Below are 19,496 nucleotides of genomic sequence, written 5' to 3'. Positions count from 1 at the left end.
TTGAAAACAATTGTAATATTATAGTTTGTTTGTGAACACACATGTGCACATGCCATGGTAGTGGACAGCAGAAAAAGTACAGGTCAATTCTCTGCTACCACAGAGGTCTCAGGACCCACCCACCACACCTGGCAGTCTTCTCTCTTGGCAACAGTACATTCACAATGAGCCTCCTGGCTCAGTGATCTCCCTTCCTCAGCCTCCTGAGGAGCTGGGACTGCAGCTCGGAGCTCTTTGGGAACCCTCTTTGCCCTCCAGACTAGGGGACTGGGCCATCTTACAGTCACCAGGAAGAAATCTCTTCTAGAAATCACCTTGTCTGCTGAGCTGGTCATAACTGGTCACACAACAGGTCTGGGCCAGTTTTCCCAGACAGACACCTGCCTGCAACATCTCCAAGTCTCTACTTGTCCCTGCTGTTGGGTAATAGCCTCAGGGCATGAAGAATCCAGTCCAGCTGTACTGGGCAATAGCCCCAAACCATAGAGAATGGCTTTAACCCAGCCCAGCCCAACTGTTCACCTAAAGAGATATGCCCAGATACTGTAAACAACCTTTGCTGTTCCTAGTCTAAATAGCCGTTAACTTCCTGGTGGCTCTGGTGTGTGTGTGTGTGTGATATGTGTGTGTGATGTGTGTGTGTGTGATGTATGTGTGTGTATGTGTGTGATGTGTGTGATGTATGTGTGTGTATGTGTGTGTGTATGTGTGTGTGATGTGTGTATGTGTGTGTGTCCCACCCTCTCCATATGAGTTCAACCTTCAATTCCTCACAGTTGGGGCTGGACCCTTCACTGCTGAGAAGCAGTCTCAGCCTGCTGGGATGGAGTGTGCACTTTTCTTGAGCAGCTATGGGCAGCAGTTTGCTTCTGACAGTTTCTGCTTCAGTGTCTTGTCCTTTCCTTTGCTCTCCCACCACTAGCTTGAGAGAAATATGGAACTTGACCTGAAAAGTGTTTGCTGCCAGCCTCCATCCAGAAGCCGTGCCAGGAATAGAGCAGTCAGCCACAGTACCTGACATCTCTCCTTCCATCTTGCAGCACCTCCCATCCATCCATTCCTTCCCCCCCCTAGTCCTCCCCTCCTCCACTTCCCGCCTGACTCCCCTCCTCCCTCCCTTTCAACTCTAGAGAACACCTGTCTTCTTCTGCCCAAAGGAAGAAATACACATTATTTGAATTTAAATTATTTGCTTTTAAATTTGTGTGTTGGGGATGCAGGTGCTTGGGTATGTGTGCCAGAGTTCTACACCAAGTGTTTTCCTTGATGTCTGTCACCTTATCTTTAGAGCTGGTGAAAGACTTTAGTTTGCAGAGCAAGGATGTAGGAGAGGGGCAGGAGAATAATTCTTGCAAGCAGAATATAGAAAATCACAAAGAACGGACGTGGACATGGGGGAAAGATCAGGAATTATGAGAACAAGAAAGGTTACTATGGTGATGGGGCTAATGGTTATATGCTAGGCTGATCTTGCTAAATAGGGCTAGTTACTGAATCATCAAACCTTTGTGGAATAACTGAAGGCTCTAAATGTACAACCAAGAGAAAGTCAGAGTAAAGAAGTTTCTCACAGGTCATGGCCCACAACAAGGAAATAAGCCCCCAACCCTGGAACAAATGGCCCCAGATGAACAGCCCTGTCTGGGTCACTCCTGGCCAATGGACAAGTCATTCTATGGTTTTTCCCTTGAAGAAGAACAGGTCGTACCTAGGTGATCGCTCAAACATGAGATCATACTTGGTAATCAATCACCTGGTGCCCTATGCATGTATGCTGATTTACACTCTTTAAAAAGGGCCTGAACCCTTTGAGATGTGTGCAGCTTTCCCCGAGATTGCTGACACCAGAGTGCACTCGTTCAATAAACACCTCTTGCTTGTTGCATCTCCTGGTTTTGGTGTTTGTGTCTCGGAGCTTTCCCAGGCTCATCAGGACCCTGAAATTAGGGTCTTACACTGGTTTGAATCCACCACTAAACCACTGACTGGATAAACTGGCTGGCTAGCAAGCCACCACATCTCTCTCTCTCTCACACACACATACACACACACACCACATACCATACATACACACACACACACACACCACATATACAAACACACATACCACCCACCCACACACCTATTTTTTTCCCCTGGGTGCTATGGGTCCAACTCATGTTCATGCTTGCGTAGCAGGCACTTTACCAATCAAGGGAGCCATATTTGCTGGCTAGTTTTGTTCATTTGATGCCAACTAAAGTCACCTGAGACGAGGGAACCCAAATTGAGAAAATGCCTCCATAACATTGGGCTGCAGGCAGGCTGTAGGGCATTTTCTTAATTAATGATTGATAAGGGAGAGTCCAGTTCATGGTAGGTGGTACCATCTCTGGGTTGGTTGTCCTAGGTTCTTTAAAAAAGCAAATTGTGCAAGCCAGGGGAAGCAAGCAAGTAAGCAGGAGGTTCCTGCCCAGTTTGAGTTTCTGTCTTGGCTTCCCTCAGTGGACTGTGAGTGGGGATATGTGAGGTAAATAACCCCAGTCCTGGAACTCACTCTGTAGATCAGGCTGGCCTCGAACTCACTGAGATCCACTGTCTCTGCCTCCTGAGTGCTGGGATTAAAGGCGTGCACCACCACTGCCCGCCCCAAGTTGTTTTTATCTTGCCATGGTATCCCACCACAGCAATAGTAACCCTAAGGCACATCCCTCCGGTTCAAGGATTTCGATTTTGTTTGTTTTTTAGACAGTCTGTACAACCACAGACTGTCTGGAACTCTCTGAGTCTGGAACTCAGAGAGTCACCTGCCTCTGCTCCCAAATTCTGGGATTAATTCTGTAGTGGCATTTTCACTTTGTCTCGTTCTGTGGCACTGACCACACCCATTGGGGGTGGAGCCAGGGGCGGAAGTGACCTGGGGAACTAGGTCGGAGGAGGCGTGGGGGCACTTTCTTGCCAGCCACTTGGGGACCGGAGGACATCCAGAGGAATTCTTGGAAGCAGGAACCTGCTGGTGTTCATCTGTCTATGTTGTAAGTTATTTCTCCCTGAATAAACATCTATTCTGCCTAATTGTTTATCCTGATCCTTATTAAGCCGAGATATGCCACCACTGTTAGCTATTTGTTGAGATAAGGCCTCACTGTGTGTTCCTGCCTGGCCTATAATTCATAGAGATCCACCTGGCTCTGCCTCCTCTCCTCTTCATGTCGTTTTTGGGGCAGGCTCTCTGGGGTAGGCAAGGCTGGCTGGTCACGGAGCCCCACGGGTCTACCTGTGTGCCTCCACAGCTCAGGGCCACAGGTGTGCTATTCCCGAGCATGTGTTGAGGGGGCAGACCCAGGCCGGTGTGCCCAAGCTGTCTTGCTAGCTGCTTGTTTGGTTTTTCTGAGGAAGGGTCTTCATGTGCTGTGCGTGATGTGTGAGGAATGCATGTGTATATGTGAAGGTGCACACACCCATGCGCCCACAGAGACCAAAAGAAATCATTAAGGAAGTGGCCTGCTCTGCCTGTTCTACAATATGAGTTCCAGGACAACTAGGGCTACACAGAAAATAAATCCCTGCCTCAAAAAAAAAAAAAAAAAAAAAAAAAAAGACTATCTCTGCTGTTTTCCCCTTTATTCCTCAGTTCCTCGAAGTGGGTTCTGGGTATTTGAACTCACAAGCTTTCTGACCCACTGAGCCATTTCCCGAGCCCAAGACAGGATCTTTCTACAAAGCTCATGATGGTCTCAAAATCCATAATCTTCGCCAGGCGTTGGTGGCGCATGCCTTTAATCCCAGCACTCAGGAGGCAGGGGCAGAGGCAGAGGCAGGAGATCTCTGTAAGTTCGAGACCAGCCTGGTCTACAAGAGCTAGTTCCAGGACAGCCTCCAAAGCCAGAGAAACCCTTTCTTGAAAAACAAAACAAAACAAAACAACAACAACAAAATCACTATGCATATGATTATGTTGCCTGATGTAGATGTGTGTGCTGGGTGTGTGCCTGGGACCCTCAGAGTTCAGAAGAGGGTATTGCATCTCCTGGGGCTGGAGTTATTTATGGACAGTTATGAGCTTCCATGTGGTTACTGGGAATTGAATCTGGGTCCTCTGGAAGAGCAGTCAGTGCTCTTAACTGCTGAGCCATCTTCCCAGCCCCTCACCCACATTTTTTAAAGTGGGATTTTGCTATGTAGCCCAGCTTGGTCTTGAATGCCTAGGCTGAAGCAATACTCTTGCCTCAGACTCCTGAGTGGCTGAACTAGGTAGTGGTACAGTGCCGTGCCCATCAGGAATGGCAACATAAAAAAGTTGCTTGTGGTTACTATTGTGTGCACACAAATGTCACAGCATGTGTGTGGAGGTCAAGGGACAACTTTGTACAGCTGGGACCAAGCGCAGAGCCCCAGGCTTGTGTGGCAGCACCTTAACCCATGGAACCTACATACATACAGCAAGCTTCTAGATGATGAGGGCCTGGCTTCACAGAGCTGAGATAAAAGCAGATGGTTCAGGGTTGTGCAAGGCCTGCGAGTCCTGATTTTCTCCTGCCTCTGTGGTGATAAGGGCATTTCCCCTCAGGGTATAGGGTAGTGAGGTCAGGGAGGCTTTGCTCAGCAGCACAGAGGGGCACTTGAGGGGACTCTTTCTGCCTGGATGCAGACAAAAGCAACTTACGGAAGAAAGGGTTTGTTCTGGCCTGCCATTGAAGGGACACAGGCCATCACGGCATAATGGCAAGAGCATGATATGGAGACGAGCCACTTCTCAGCCTCTTTCTCTCTTCTAGTCAGTTTAGGACCCCAGCCTGTGGGATGGTGCCTCCCACATAAGGGTGACAGCTCAGTGAACCTAATCTCGAAATTCAAGGTCTTCAAGACTAAGTTTCCTGCTTCAATAGAGAAGAGTGAAGGAAAAAAACCAAACAAACCTGCCTGTTTCCACACTCAGAGTGAAGTGTCCTCATACCTACCTTGTTATACAACCTTTCCTGGGAAGATGTCAGCAAACACCGATTTTCCCGCCTCCCCCAAAGTCTGACAATACAGAAAAGAAACAATGATACCCACACCCAGCCTAGTGAGCCAAGGGAGGGTGTTGGCTAAGGTGGGAGCCATAGAGGGTTCCTAAGCAGAAGATAAACCTGTGCCAACTTGGATGCCTCCCATGGCCTCGGCTGGGGTGCTAGCAGGGGGAGGGGTCTAAGGTAAGAGATGAGTGGGCTGATTGGCTGGGACATGCTGGAGTACTAGTCCGATCAGAGTAGGGAGTGGAAGGCACAAGAACTCTAAGACACCAGTGGAGCCATCAGACCAAGGTCAGCTGCGGCTTTATTAATTGTCCCCATGGCCTGTGAGGGACCTGGGCTGGGACATTCCAGAGCCGTAGAGATGGACATCCATGTGCAAAAGGCTAATGGTGATGCATGCGTGTGCCTGTGAGCCATGTGACTGCAGGACAAGGAGGATGTCAGCCCAGGTAGTTCTGTCCAGGGCCACAGTGGTTGAGAAGGTAGAAGCCAGCCAACCCCACCCAGAGGACATGAGAATGGGGATATGCGTCTGGGGTGAAAGGCCCTGCCACTGTGCCTGCTTGGAGTCAAAGGGCAGTTTTGGGGAGTCAGTTGTCTCCCTCTAGCATGTGAGTTCCAGGGGGGAACTCAGGCTGTCAGACTTGGTGCAGCTGCCTTTACCTACCTTGCTACTTTGCTAGCCCGGGGTGACAGTAACAGCACTGATGCCCAGCAGACCTCCAAACACTGGAGCCAAAGCTCAGTTCTTTTCTAGAGTCCCATGAAGGACACACAGAGGGCAAGCAAATGCAAAAGTAGGGACAGACCCTGAGAAGAACACGAAGGTCAAGGGTCACCAGAGCCTAAACACCTGAGTGCCAAGGGTGGGTTGCCATTTGTTTGTTTTAGGGGTTTTCCTTTTTAATTTTTTGAGACAGGGTTTCTCTGTGTAGTCCTGGCTGTCCTGGAACTCCCTCTGAAGACCAGGCTGACCTCAAACTCGGAGATCTACTTGCCTCTGTCTCCCAAGTGCTGGGACTAAAGATGTGTGAACCCCATTACCACCCAGCCTTGTTTGTGGGTATTATTTTGATTTCTGTATGTGTCCTCATGCACTTCCGGGCGCTTGTGGAGTCCAGGAGAGGACACCTAACCCTTGAAGGTAGTTACCAAGCTGATGTAGTGCTGGGAACTGAACTCCAGCCCTCTGGAAGAAGTAAACATTCTTAACTGTTGAGCTATTTGTCCAGCCCTTGCTTGGGGTTTTAATAAAGGGCTTTGGGGCCCATGAGATAATGCAGTGGGTAAAGGCACTTGCCACCAACTCTGACACCCTAAATTTGATCCCCAGGACCCACATGGTAGGAGAGAACCAATTCCCAGACTCTTTCCTCTGACCCTTGTGTGCACACATGTCTTCCCATCCCACAAAAATAATTGCAATTTAAATGTTTTTATTAGTAGTTCAAGGCCAGCTTGGTCTACAGAGTGAGTTCTAGGGCAGCCAAGACGACACAAAGAAACCTTATCTAGAAAAATAATTTTTTAAGAAAATGTTTTGTTTTTCAAGATAGTTTGTGTGGCTCTGCCTGTCATGCTGGGATTAAAGCTGCCTGGCTGGGAGCTGCATGTGCTACCAGGGGACAGCTTTGTGCAATGCTGGAGTGGAGCCCAGGCCTTCACACTAGGTGGCTGGCTCACTGGTTGGGCCTGGTGATCTGATTTAGCAGTCAGGGTCACTTCGGGGCCTCCACTCTTTCTCAGTGCTGAAGAGGAGGAGCCTAAGACTTCACTGGGGTTTGAAGTGTGAGTTTCAGAGGAGAGAGTGGGGTGAGTGGGGCGGGAGGTGACGCACCAATCCCATCCCCACTGCCACTTCCCTGTGTGCTTTGTTGTGTCAACAAATGGTTACATGCTGTGTAACCCATACCTCTTCCCAAGACATTTCCACCTTCCAGGTTCAGCACCCCTCTATCAGACCCCAGAGGTAGTACCAGCCCACAGCACTCCTGAAACCCAGGCTGGGGTCTTGTAGAAGTGTCCTTACCTGTACCATCTGTGAAATGGACAGGATCCCATAGATCCTGAAAGCTTAGGCACCAAGTGGGGTCAGCAGGGAAGAGGAGAAAGGCCACCATAGGCCAGCAGGGGTGGGGCCAGAAGGGGCTGTCACTAACCTCAGGCAAAGGGCAGCTTGACACTAGGCAGGCCTACTACTCCGACCTCTCACCCCACATGGCCCGTGTCCTCAGGACACCTGGCAGGGCCACGTGATGCTGAGCTCCAAGTGTGCTTGTATGGGATCACTTCGCTTCTAAATCCCTGTTAGCTTCCTGCCTCTTGGACGAGAAAGGGTACAGGTCCCAGACTCACAAATGGCTATCTCAGTCGTGCAGTACAACAAAAAGGAGGGACCACTCATCACTCTTTGTCAACAGCTCAATTATGGCCTGAATAGCTGGGACAGTGGCAGCCATCTCAGGGCACAAGATGTCTGGATGCGTGTGTGCTGCAGTGACACAGGGTGCCAGAGCAGGTTCTGACACTGGAGAGTTCCACACTTCTGACGGAAGAGACAGGAGCCCACACAGGACTGTCAGGCTCATTTTGGACTTTGCTGCTGTTTATAATGAACTATGTTATCATACCCACATGTTGCTCTATTTGCTTTTTTTTTTCCCCAGACATTTTTTTTTTTCTTTTTTATCTGCCTGGTAAGAGCCAGATTTTAGTTATTATTTTTGTTTGTTTTTTGAGACAGGGTTTCTCTGTTCAGCCCTAGCTGTGCCGGAACTTGTTTTATAGACCAGGTTGGCCTGTAACTCACAGAGATTCACCTGCCTCTGCCTCCTGGGATTAAAGGTGTATGCCACCATGCCATTAAAAAAACTTGTGTTTAGGCTGAGTATTTGTGGTTCGTGCCTTTGATCCCAGCTCTTGGGTGGCAGAGACAGGTAGATCTCTGTAAGTTTGAGGACAGCTTGGTCTACAGAGTGAGTTGTAGGACAGGCACCAAAGCAATAAAGAGAAACCTTATCATGAAAAACAAAACAAACAAACAAAAAAAACAAACCAAAACCAAAACCTTGTGTTTATATTTCAAGAACCCAACTTGAGGGAGTGGGATCCTCCCTCCCACCACTGGGGCTCTGCAAATCAAGCTCCAGATGTCAGCACTAAGCAAGTGCCACCTCTCTGGTTGGGAACTGAACTCTGGAACCCTGGAAGACTAGCCAGTGCTCCTAACCACTGAGCCATCTCTCTAGCCTACCTTCCCCCTCCCTGCAATTTTTTTTTTTTTTTTTTTTTTTTTTTTTTTTTTTGTCTCTGCATAATAGCCCTAGCTGTCCTGGAACTAGCTCTGTAGATGAGGATGGCTTGGCTTCCAAATCACAGAGATTCACCTGACTCTACCTCCCAAATGCTGGGACTAAAGGCATGCTTCACCACAGGCCGTCAGAAGCAGGCTTCTTTATTTGACCTGTATGAGTGCTTTACCTGCATGCATGTTTGTGTACCATAGGCATGCAGTGCCCAAAGGCCAGAAGGGGACACTGGATCTCCTGGGACTGGAGCCTCTATGCGGGTGTTGGGAATTGACCCCAGGTCTTCTGAAAGAGCAGCCAGTGCTGCTAACTGCTGAGCCATCTCTCCAACCCCAGCAAACTGGTTTTCTAACCCTTCAAGTGCTTTAAAGTAAAAACCAGTCAGGAGTGGCATGAGCCTATAATCTTAGCATTTGAGATTATCAAAGTCAGCTGCAGCTACACAAGAGTTCAAGGTCATCTTGGGTTACAGGAAACCCTGTGTCAAAAGAAAGTAAAGCAGCTAGACAGCAGCCTTTAATCCCAGCACTCTTGGAGGCAGAGACAGGTGGATCTCGGTGAGTACAGGGCCAGCCAGGGCTACATAGAGACCTTCTCTTTAAAGACAAAAATAAACAAAGCCTCAGAGTTAATACAACAAAACAAAAAACCCCCCAAACAGGAGGCCTTCAGAGCTGGTACTAGCTCAGTATGCTTTGGATATCTTGAGCAGTGGTGATGGACATGGCGGGAACAGCCCTGCAGTGGTGTGGGGAAGGGCTAGCGCCTGTGCTGAGGCTCAGGGGCACATGTGTGGGTCAAGGCTGCAGGCAGTGACTGTTATCTGTGCAGAGCTCCAGGAGCTGCACTTACTTTAGGCTAGTTAAGTTTGAAAACAGAGGAACTCAAAGAGACGACAGGTGCCCAAGTAAGAACCCAGCTGGCCTGCCGTAGTGGGCAATACCGTGGGCTTCTGGGACTGTGGCTCCCAATGCAGCTGTAGCTACAGGTGGGCAAAGGCTGAACAATAATGGAGAGCTGGCAGGCAAAGGAATGGCTGCAGTCAGAACTGGGGTTTAAAGGCACAGGCCCAAGGCAAGTCCTAATTATTTATGTATATATGTATGTTTTTTTTGTTTTTTTTTTTTTGTGAAACAGGGTTTCTCTGTGTAGCTTTGGAACTCATTCTGTAGACCAGGCTGGCCCTGAACTCACAGAGATCTGCCTCCCGAGCGCTAGGATTGAAGGTGGTTTAAGTTTTATTTAAAATAATACTTATTTTGGGAACTAGGGCAATGGGGTTAAGAGCATGTACTGCTGTTGTAAAGAACCAGGTTTGGGTCTCAATACCCACATGGTAGCTCATAACCATGTGTAACTCCAGCCTCTGGTGATCTAATACCCTCATCTGACTTCTGTGAGCTCTGGAAATGTACATGCTACACATACCATGTATGTAGGCAAAACACTCATACATAAAATATATACACCTAATAATTTAAAAAAGAATTATTTTGGGGGTCTGTGTATGTACAAATTTGTATGAGAAGGTATGCGAGTGTCAGAGGCCAACACTGGGTGCGGCTCTGGTGCCTCATTTGCAGCAGGGTCTCTTATTTGCTACTGCCTGGCATGCTAGTTTGAGATTCTGAAGGCTGGCTCCCCTCCTCTATGCCTACATCAGAGCACAGGGCTGTTGGTCTGGATTGTGGCCTGGCCCTGCTGCCCACCATGGCTTTGAGTACACAGGGACTTTGTGTTTCAGGAGCTTTTTCCTGTGGTGCCATCTACCCAGTCCAAATGATAAGACTGCCCTGTGTGGATGTGTGTATGAGCAGCGTGTGTATGCATGTGCACACATGTTCAGTGTGTGTACATGCACATGGAAGCCAGAGATGGATGCTGGGCACCTTCTTTGATTGATTTCCACTGTAAACACTGAGATGGAGGCTCTCAATTGAACCCACAGCTCACTGACTTGGCTTGCTTGGCATGTGTGGGTGATGGGGGCTGCAAACCTCAATCTGTACCCTGGCATGGCCAGTGCTTTGCCCAGGAGCTAGTTCCAGTTCCCAATGGTCTTTGTTTCCTTTGCCCTGACCCTACCGTAACAACAGGGAGTACAAGGCAGAGGTGGTTTGTCATTGGTTTAATTTATTACTGTCTGACTCCAGTGACACTGACATACCCGCAGGGCCTGTGAGCCTCCAGGAGAGTCGGCTCTGTCCAGTAAAATACAGTACAAGGAGTGGACGGCACACGCATGCATCCACACTGAGCTACAGTGACTGGGGCCTGGGGAGGTGGATGGTGCCTCCAAGAGGTCCCCTCACTAGACAGTTAATGCTGGTAGAGACTCAAGGGCAGGCCAGAGCCGACAGACAGGCCTATTCTTCTCTGCCTATAAATGTGGAAGTTCTCCATGTGTGTACAGTTCTCCAAGTCCGAAACTACGTCTGGTGCTACCCATCACTGCTAAGGGCTACTCCATCTCGGCCGGGATGTGCGCCTCGGGGCCAGGACTCTGGAATGTCTGCTTCAGTCCTCCTCGCTGCCACTTCCTGAGCGGTCCTGGAGGAATAGGGGATAGGTGGTGAGGGGGTTGCCACCCAGGCACTCTCAGGAGTCTTTCCAACACTGTCAAAGAGCCTATGGATCTTGGGACACCCAGAATAAATTATCTTGGTACTACAGAAAGAAAACATCAAAACTTGGACAGTGCCTTGCACCATGGCAGCCCTATTATTATTGGGCCTGTTATAAGGGAGAGAAGCAGGCGTGAGGGTGACAGACAGGCCACCACGGAACTCTCTAAGAGGCAGCCAGCTCATTATAGCCATTCTGAGTATGAACATGTGTCCAGTCTTCTGACTGCTATTCTGGCACTTGTCTTAATGCATCTCAGACTAGCCTCAAACTTGCTAAGCAGCCAAGGATGATTATGAACTCCTGATCTCCTGTCTTTACTTCCCAAGTCCTGGCTCAGGTGTGCACCACTATGCCTACAGTCATTATCGTATTAAGATTGATTTTTTAGGATGGAGAGATGGCTTAATGGTTAAGAGAATGGGCTGCTGCTCCTTTTTTTTGTTTTTTGTTTTCTTTTTTTTCCAAGACAAGATTTCTCTATGTAGCTTTGGGAACTCACAGAGATCCGTCTACCTCTGCTTCCTAAGTGCTGGGATTAAAGATGCGCGCCACCATTGCCTGGCAAACTGGCTGCTCTTACAGAGGACCTGTGTTCAGTTCCCAGAACCTATATGGCAGTTCACATTTTCTAACTCCAGTTCTAGTGGATCCAATGCCCTCGTTATCCTCCATGATTACCAGGCACATACACATACATGCAGCAGGCAAAATATCTAGGCACGAAGACAACAGAAAACCTAAAAGAAATAAGTAAGAAAGACTTTTTTTTTGAGTTAGGGTCTGTATCTTGGCTGGCCAGGAACTTAGTTACTTGCTTTGGCCTCTTCTTCTTCTTTTTTTTTTTTGCTGTGATTAAAGGTATATACCATCAGGCTGGAGAGATGGCTGAGCAGTTAAGAGCACCACTGGCTGCTCTTTCAGAGGACCCAGGCTCAATTCCTAGCACCCACATGGAAGCTCACAACTGTCTGCAACCCCAGGATCCAACACCCTCACACAGACAATATATGCAGGCAAAACACCAATGCACATTAAAAACAAAACAACTACCAAAAAAAAAAAAAAAAAAAAAAAAAAAAAAAAAAACAAACCACCACCATCACACCTAACTTATTTTTATTATGTAATGTTTAGGTGTGTATCTATGTGTGGACATGACTATGTACACTCAGGGTAGAGGCCTGGGAATCCCCTGGCCCCTGAGTTATAGGCAGTTGTGAGCCACCCATGTGAGTGCTGGGAACTGAACTCTGGTTCTCTACAGGAGCAGTAGTACTCTTAACCACTGAGCCATCTCTCCAGCCCCTCCCCATTTTATTTTATTGGTTTTCCAGACAGGGTTTTTCTGTGTAGCCCTGGCTGTCCTGAACTCACTCTGTAAACCGGGCTGGCCTCTTAACTCTTAACCTGCCTCCGCCTCCTGAGAGCTGGAATTAAAGGCACCCAACTCCATTTTAATTTTTTAAAATTAGTTTTATGTGTAGGCATGTTTTACCTGCATATATCTACAGAAGCCATAAGAAGGTCCTGGAATTATAGATGGTTATGAGCTCCTACATGGTGCTGTGAATTGACTTGAGTTCTCTGGAATAGCAGCCAGTGTCATTAACTCCTGAGCCATCTTTTCAGCCCTTTTTATCTTTTAACTCACTGGTCTTATGTGGAAACTGTCCCATATAAGTCAAGGCAGAAGCCTGAACACACAGCCGGTGTCCCATGGCAGCACATTAAAAGGAAGGCTTCCAGTGTCCGGTGGCCCTGGTAATCCCACTGCTCCTGGCTGTTCTGCAAACTTCACCATAAACCCAAAGCCCTGTGGTTTGGTAGGCTGGGTGCTGCCTGGGCTATGGGACTGGGTCTGGACTGTCAGCTACTAGACACTGGTATGTGAACAGACTAGGTTACATAATGCTGAGCCTCAGTTTACCCATCTGCAGATTGGCCTGGGCTTGGGACTGGCAGCCTAGCTGTGGTGTAGCCTAACAGTGCCCTTACCTCTTCCTGTTCCTCCTCACTGTCGTCGTCACTCACAACTGGCTTGGCCCGGGACCCCCGGCTTGGCCGCCGCCGGCCCCCCTTCAGTCGGTCCTGGGCCTTCTCCTTTCGGCTCAGCTTGATCTTTACCTTGACAGAGCGGGCTGTGGGGCAATACGGAAGTAGTCTGTGAAGTGGGCACTGCTGGCTTCTCGGGTCGTCTATGTGCTACTGCAGCATTTCTGCCCCTTTCCCTTACTCACACTCAGACTCGGAGCCTTCCTCCTCACCCTCCTCTTCTTCCTCACTTTCCTCGCCTTCACTATCATCCTCCTTCTCAATTTTCTGCCGCACACTGGTGAAGACAGACTGCAGGACGATGGAATCCTCGTAGATCTGTGAGATATAGGGCTTGTGTGGCTTTCTATTGGAGTCCTGCTGTTCAGCAAGGCCACCCCACAATCCTTCCCCAGATGACACAGTGCCAAGCTGGGAGGTCTGTGCAACAGCCAGTTTCTCCCTCATTAACTCTACCTTTCAAGGCCCTGATGTCTACAAAGATGAATGGTGTCAGAAAAACACAATCCTGCTGGCATGGTATTTCCTTGATCTAACAAAGCAAAACCCATCTCCTGGGGAGCTGCCACTCTCAGATGTGGGAGGAGCCTGCCAAGATCAGGATGGGGACCACGGCCAGGCATTTCCTCATGGCACAGGATGCTTTTTAAGAGAGTATACTGAACTAAAGATAAAATTGCAACATAGGCTGCAGAGATGGCTCAGGGTTACGAGCACTAATGCTCTTGAAGAGGAGGTTCAAGTCCCAGCACCCACTTTGTGAATCACAACCACTTGTAACATTCCAGTGGATGTGATTCTCTCTTCTGCAGGTAGTACATAGACACCATGCAGGCAAACACCCATCTATAAAATAAAAATAAATCGCAAGGCAGACAACATGGATGGTAGGCAGCTGTGTATGGTCCCTTTACTACTAAAGAAAGCGACACTGCTTCCACCAATAGTGGAACAGCCCAATTTTTTAAAGTCAAACAAAACCCTATTAGTTGCAGAGGGATGAAGGGCAGGTGGCACGATGGCCGTGTGGGAGCTCACCAAGGAACCCTCGAGATTAAACGTCTGAGCATTCTGACACAGCAGCATCACGTCCTTCTCCAGATCATTGAGGCTGCGGTACTTGTGGTTGCGGATTCGTTCCTGTGGGGAAGGAGGGAGGCCTTACTCTGGGCGTCCATGACCTCCTGCTTGCCCATGTTGTGACTGACTGCTGGGCTGAACTGGCTATCCTCCCACAGCCCCAGATTCTTGGTACCCACACACCTTGATCTTCTTGAAGTCCACAGGTTTTCGGATGAGCTCATAGTACTCAGGAAGCTCCTTGCGAGAGGGGAGCTGGATGAACACCTCGCTGAGCTGACGTCCACTACTGCTGCAAGATGACACGGTGTGTGTCATTCCCGGGCATTGGTCCATCACCCGAGAGAGACATTGTCCCATCACACAGGGACAGAAGATGAGAATTTAAAGACCAGGGAGTTCTTTTCTCTTTCTGAGACAGTGTCTCAAAATGCAGACCAGGCTAGACTCAAACTCAGAGATCATCAGCCTGCCTCCTCCCAAGTGCTGGGACCAAAGATGAGCCCCTCCATTTGCCCTGGGAGCTATTTTAGTGTTTGAGGTCTTTTGACAACCAGGTCTAGTGCAGTATGGTCAATTCTCTAAGCCCAGCTCTGGAAGGAGTGTCATACTGCCACCCTCAGAGTACACACATCAAGGAGACTCTCACTCCCATCAACAGTCATTCTGTAGTCTAGCCTGGCCTTGAACTCACAGAGAGAGAGACCTGACAGTCTCTGCCTCCTGAGTGCTGGGATTAAAGTGTGCATCACCACACCCATCTCACCCTACTTTTTATTCTATGTCTGCCACACCTGCTTGAGCATGAAGAACATGAGAGGTACATTCCCAAGGCCATGATCGCCATAGGTGTCTCTTCTGCAGGTGGCCTTCAGAGCGTATGGCACAAACCCCAGGATCAAAGAGGATGACCAGCGGTGTCCTGGGATCTCCAAAGGGACAACTGCTGCTTCCTACAAGGGTGGGATGTGGCTTGGGACCACTCTGGGCTCCTGTTCCTGAAGTGCTCACCTTAGTGACCAGTGTGGAAAGTGGTGTGAGCAAGGGTTTGCAGAAAGCCTAAGAGGGCAGATGGTGCTATATCCCCCTGTCCCCTGGTCAATCACCTGACACACAGTTGCCCAGCCCCTTAGAGTTCCCAAGTGGCAGGACAAGCCAGTGAGTGGGATAGAGGAAATCATGCCTACTGGAGCCGAGAAGCTGGTGTCTGCAGGGAGGAGAAGGCCCTTGTGGCCCAGCACCATTCTTTTCTATCTTTCTCACATAGCCCAGGCTGGCCTCCAACTTGCTGTGTTGCCAAGAATGACCACAAACTTCACTCTTTATCTTCTTAAAAACCCTAAATTCCTTAGCCTAGAGGCAGGAGGGAAGGCCTAGTCCCTACTCCAAATGACTTGATAGATTTTGATGACCCCTCCTGGAAGGCATCACCCTCCCTGTGGCAAGGAGGGAGGAGATGGGATGGGAGGGGGTAGGGGAGCATGGGAGGGAGGGAGAGGGAACTGGGATCGATATGCAAAATAAGAAAATAATAATAAAAAACAAACAAAAATCCTAAATTCAAAATAGGGTCGGGCAGTAGTGCACACCTTTAATCCCAGCACTTGGGAGGCAGAGGCAGGCAGATCTCGGTGAGTTCGAGGTCAGCCTGGTCTACAGAGCTAGTTACAGGACATCCTCCTAAGCAATACAGGGAAATCCTGTCCTACAAAACCAAAAAACAAATCAAACAATGAAGCAGATGAGTATCTGTGAGTTTAAGGCCAGCCTGGTGTACAGAATTCCAGGACAGCCAGGACTATACAAAGAAACAATGTCTTGAAAAAAGACAAAAACCAAACCAGCAAATAAAGGCCAAGCTCCAGTGGATACTCTGTCTACGAGACTATGGGCAACACAAATTGGACTTGGTAGGTTATGTAAGAAAGAAAAAAAAAAAAAATGGGGGAAAAAGTTAGGAGGTGAAGGTAGACAATGAGTTAGGGTGAGGAACAAGAAGTGAATATGATCAAAATACATACAAGTTTTTGTTTCATTTTACAGAATTCTAAACTGGCTAGGAACTCATTGGTAGAATGTTTGCCTAGCAAGCACAAGACCCTGAGTTCCATCCCTAGCACCACAAAAAGAAAAACAAGAGACACAAAAGTCCCTTGGATATAACAGATGGGAGGAAGCTTTGTCCCTGCATGGCACATGCCCCACAAAGCAACCGACACTGTAGCATCAGTTACAATTCTGCTCCTACTGCTCTGCTGAGAAAGCAAATGTTAGAAGTTTCAGCCTTGTTCCCTTTAGTTTCTCAATCCAGCAAGAACTGTTTTCCACTGATTATAGACAGGTGGGCACAGGGGAACAAATAGGACTTGGCAAGTTGGTGGGGCCTGGGGAGTTCAAGGTCAGCTTGGACAGCTCAGTAAACCCTGTCTCAATGACAAAAAGATGTCCCCAGTGTGGCAGACTTGCTTAAGAGCTAAGCAACTATTCCCTCAACCTCCCACTTTTAAAAGTGCACGTGACTCAAATGCAGAAGGGAGAGCCTTGAGTGTTCTATTCAGAGCCACTTTCATAACCCTGAAGACTCTTGTCTCAAGTTCCCATGACTGTGTTAAGTGATGTGGTGGGTGGCTTCATCCCCTGGGCTGGAGAGCTGAACTGAGCAGGAGTAGAGAAGGCCAGAAGAGCAGAGGGCATGTCTGTCTCTGCTCTTGACCATGCTTGTGATGGCACTACTTGTCCTGACTTCCTTCCCAACAAGGACAGACTGCCCCTGGACTGTGACCTAACCCTTCCTTCCTCAGGTGCTTGTCAGGGCATTTCATCACAGTAACAGAAATGAAAATAGGGCAGGTGGTGACAAAAGCTGCCGCAGCCATCCTCCTTTGATCTGGAAACAGTATTCCCTGCGAGGCTATCCATCTAGAGCAGTGGTTCTCAACCTTCCTGAAGCTGAGACCCTTTAATACAGTTCCTCATGCTGTGGTGACCCCCAACATAAAATTATGTTGCTACTTCATAACTATAATTTTACTACCATCATGAATCATAATGTAAACATCTGACATGTGACCCCCAAAGGAGTAGAAACCCATAGGTTGAGAACCGCTGATCTAGAGGAAACTGGCAGTCTTCTGGGTTGCTTAGGATGCTCAGCCCAGAAGCTGGTGGTTAAGTCGTGTTGTCAACCTGACATAACTGTCATCTGTCTCCAATCCAGTCCTGAGGAGTCCAGTTAGAGCTCTCTGCTCTGGTACTCTGATAGTGCATACCATGCTATTCCTGTCAGTACTACCACACAGCTCCTGCCACCAGAGCTCAAGGACACCTCTCACCATACTGTGAGAGCAGTGAAGGCTGCTGGATGATAGTTGTATTTGGATAGAAAACTCAGTTGTAAGCAAGTTAAGCCACACAGATCACCAGGTAAGCATACACTTGCCTTTGTGCAGGAAACTCACTGTGGTGCTACTTGCCGCTCTGCACATAGGGCAGGTGGTTACTGGGTAGATATTGGTCCTCTGCTATAATTCAGTTGGGAAGATTGACAATTGTGATCAGACAGACTATGGATGGTATGAGACTCTTTTCCTAAAGAGAAAACATAGGTGCATGTCCCAAGAACCAGAGGAACAAACAGCAGCACCCTTGAGGAATAAAGGCCTACACAGACTCCTTCTCTTTTCAGAAACATGAGTGGACCCTAGGGCAGGGCAGGGCAGGGCAGGGCAGGGCAGGGCAGGGCAGGGCAAGGCACTCACTGTGAGGACCTTTTGGACAGTCAATGCTATCATACTTTGGAGGCTAAAGCTTCACAACTGTGGTCCAGTACTATGCTGGTTCCCTCCCACTCCCCAGGCCCACTTGCCAAGCTTTCTAGCCAGAGAGAGGTGAACAAATCCTAGCTCCTCACACACTTGAAGAGCCTCTCAAGCTCTTCAGGACTGTTTACTGACATCAGCACTGAGTGCCACTCTCCAGGAAAGCCTACCACATACCCCACCTTGATGCAAATGTAACCTCGCCTAAGATCTCTGGCCAGGGTGCTCCTAACTCCACCCACACATTTCTCATGTTGGTATTGAACCAGCTTTACACATACTACTAAGCAAATGCTCAGTCATGGAATTATACTCAGAAGCCTATGATCCTGCCATCCCTGTGTTCTGGAGTTGCTCTGGGGGATGGGATTGGCTGAGCTTGGTCTCTTCAAGGGCTCTCAGGCTTGCCCCGGTCTATTCTATTTACATTGATGTAGCTTCATGCTGAGAGTCACAAATGACAAGTCTTAGAACTATTAAAAGGGACTGGGACACCCACCGGGCTGGGTGGTAGCAGTGCACTCAGGAGGCAGAGGCGACTCTGAGTTTGAGGGCAGCCTAGTCTACAGAGTGAGTTCCAGGACAGCCAGGGCCACACAGAGAAGCCCTGTTTCAAAAAACAGAACAGAACAAAATAAAAAAGAAGTCAGTAGCTTCCAGTGTGGTGGGATTACAAAGTGAATTCTAGGACAGCCAGGACCATACAAAGAAAACCTGTCTTGGAAAACAACAAAAAAAACAAAAACCCATCTTCGAATCCCCCAAGACAGCGCCCCTTACCAGCAGGAAGTAGTTTGGAAAGAACGACGCCCAAATTCCCAAATATTGTGTATAAATGTTTGTTTTCATTTAATTGGACTTTGTTATATAAAATTAAAAAAAAAAAAAAAAAAAAAACCAGTAGATGTGGATGCTCATATGGTTGGTTTTAACTGTCTCAATGAGGAGCTGTGTGGACTGGGTTGCCTGGCAGGCATGTCTGTGGAGGACTGTCTTGACTGTGCTAACTGTGGGCAGCTCCCTAGACTGTAATTGTGTGGAGGGCGAGCACGCATACATTCAGAGCCTGCTCTACTGGATGTGACACCATCAGATGGCGGAAGTTCTGTGGCCTTGACTTCCCTGCTTTGAATTGTCACCTGGAATTGTGAGCTAAACCCCTTTCTCCCTCAAGATGTATCTTCAGGGTGTTCTATCACAGAAACAGAAATAAAACGAGGACACACTGGGAAAGAAAGTGCTCGGTCACAGAAAATCCTCACAGGCAACAGATGGATGGCCTGGGGCTATTGACCTGGCACGTCTATGGTAGAATATGTGTTTGTGAGTACACAGTGAAGCTGAGCACCATCTTGAAGGTAGCCCTTTCCAAATGCTGCCAGAACACAGTTTTGCTCATCTGTCTGGGAAGAGAGCTTAGACTTGCTTATTGCAAACACTTGTTTGATGTGTGGCTCATTTAATTCTTTATGGTGCTCTGGGATGAACAGATCTTAAGTTTCAGGGCCTTCCTGTTCAGTTGAAGAAGCATTGGCCTAGCATCAATTTTTGGACAGAGATGTACCCTGAAAATATCCCCATCACATCTCCAGTTTGATGTTCTCCCCAACTGT

The 19,496-nt window shown here is 48.4% G+C and overlaps 1 protein-coding gene across 6 annotated transcripts in view; it reads right to left on the bottom strand.

Annotated features, from left to right (window-relative positions):
- Positions 1-10,418: 10,418 nt before the first annotated feature.
- The window catches only part of Smarca4 (SWI/SNF related, matrix associated, actin dependent regulator of chromatin, subfamily a, member 4), a 98,400-nt gene continuing 89,322 nt past the window's right edge, over positions 10,419-19,496 (bottom strand). For 3 of the 6 annotated variants that reach the window (XM_051196807.1, XM_051196806.1, XM_051196810.1), the window contains 5 exons: positions 14,249-14,357; positions 14,024-14,125; positions 13,171-13,303; positions 12,929-13,071; positions 10,419-10,855 (listed from right to left, as the gene is read on the bottom strand). In XM_051196807.1, coding sequence (XP_051052764.1) covers positions 10,823-10,855; positions 12,929-13,071; positions 13,171-13,303; positions 14,024-14,125; positions 14,249-14,357 — 520 coding nt within the window. In that variant the 3' untranslated portion in view covers positions 10,419-10,822. The remainder of the gene's footprint in view (positions 10,856-12,928; positions 13,072-13,170; positions 13,304-14,023; positions 14,126-14,248; positions 14,358-19,496) is intronic. The other 3 variants (XM_051196809.1, XM_051196811.1, XM_051196812.1) reach the window with 2 other exon arrangements.

The sequence above is a fragment of the Phodopus roborovskii genome, unplaced genomic scaffold (assembly GCF_943737965.1).
Source record: "Phodopus roborovskii unplaced genomic scaffold, PHOROB, whole genome shotgun sequence".
Taxonomy (NCBI): domain Eukaryota; kingdom Metazoa; phylum Chordata; class Mammalia; order Rodentia; family Cricetidae; genus Phodopus; species Phodopus roborovskii.
The sequence above is the reverse complement of the archived record's forward strand: the minus strand, read 5'-3'. Positions and strand labels throughout refer to the sequence as shown.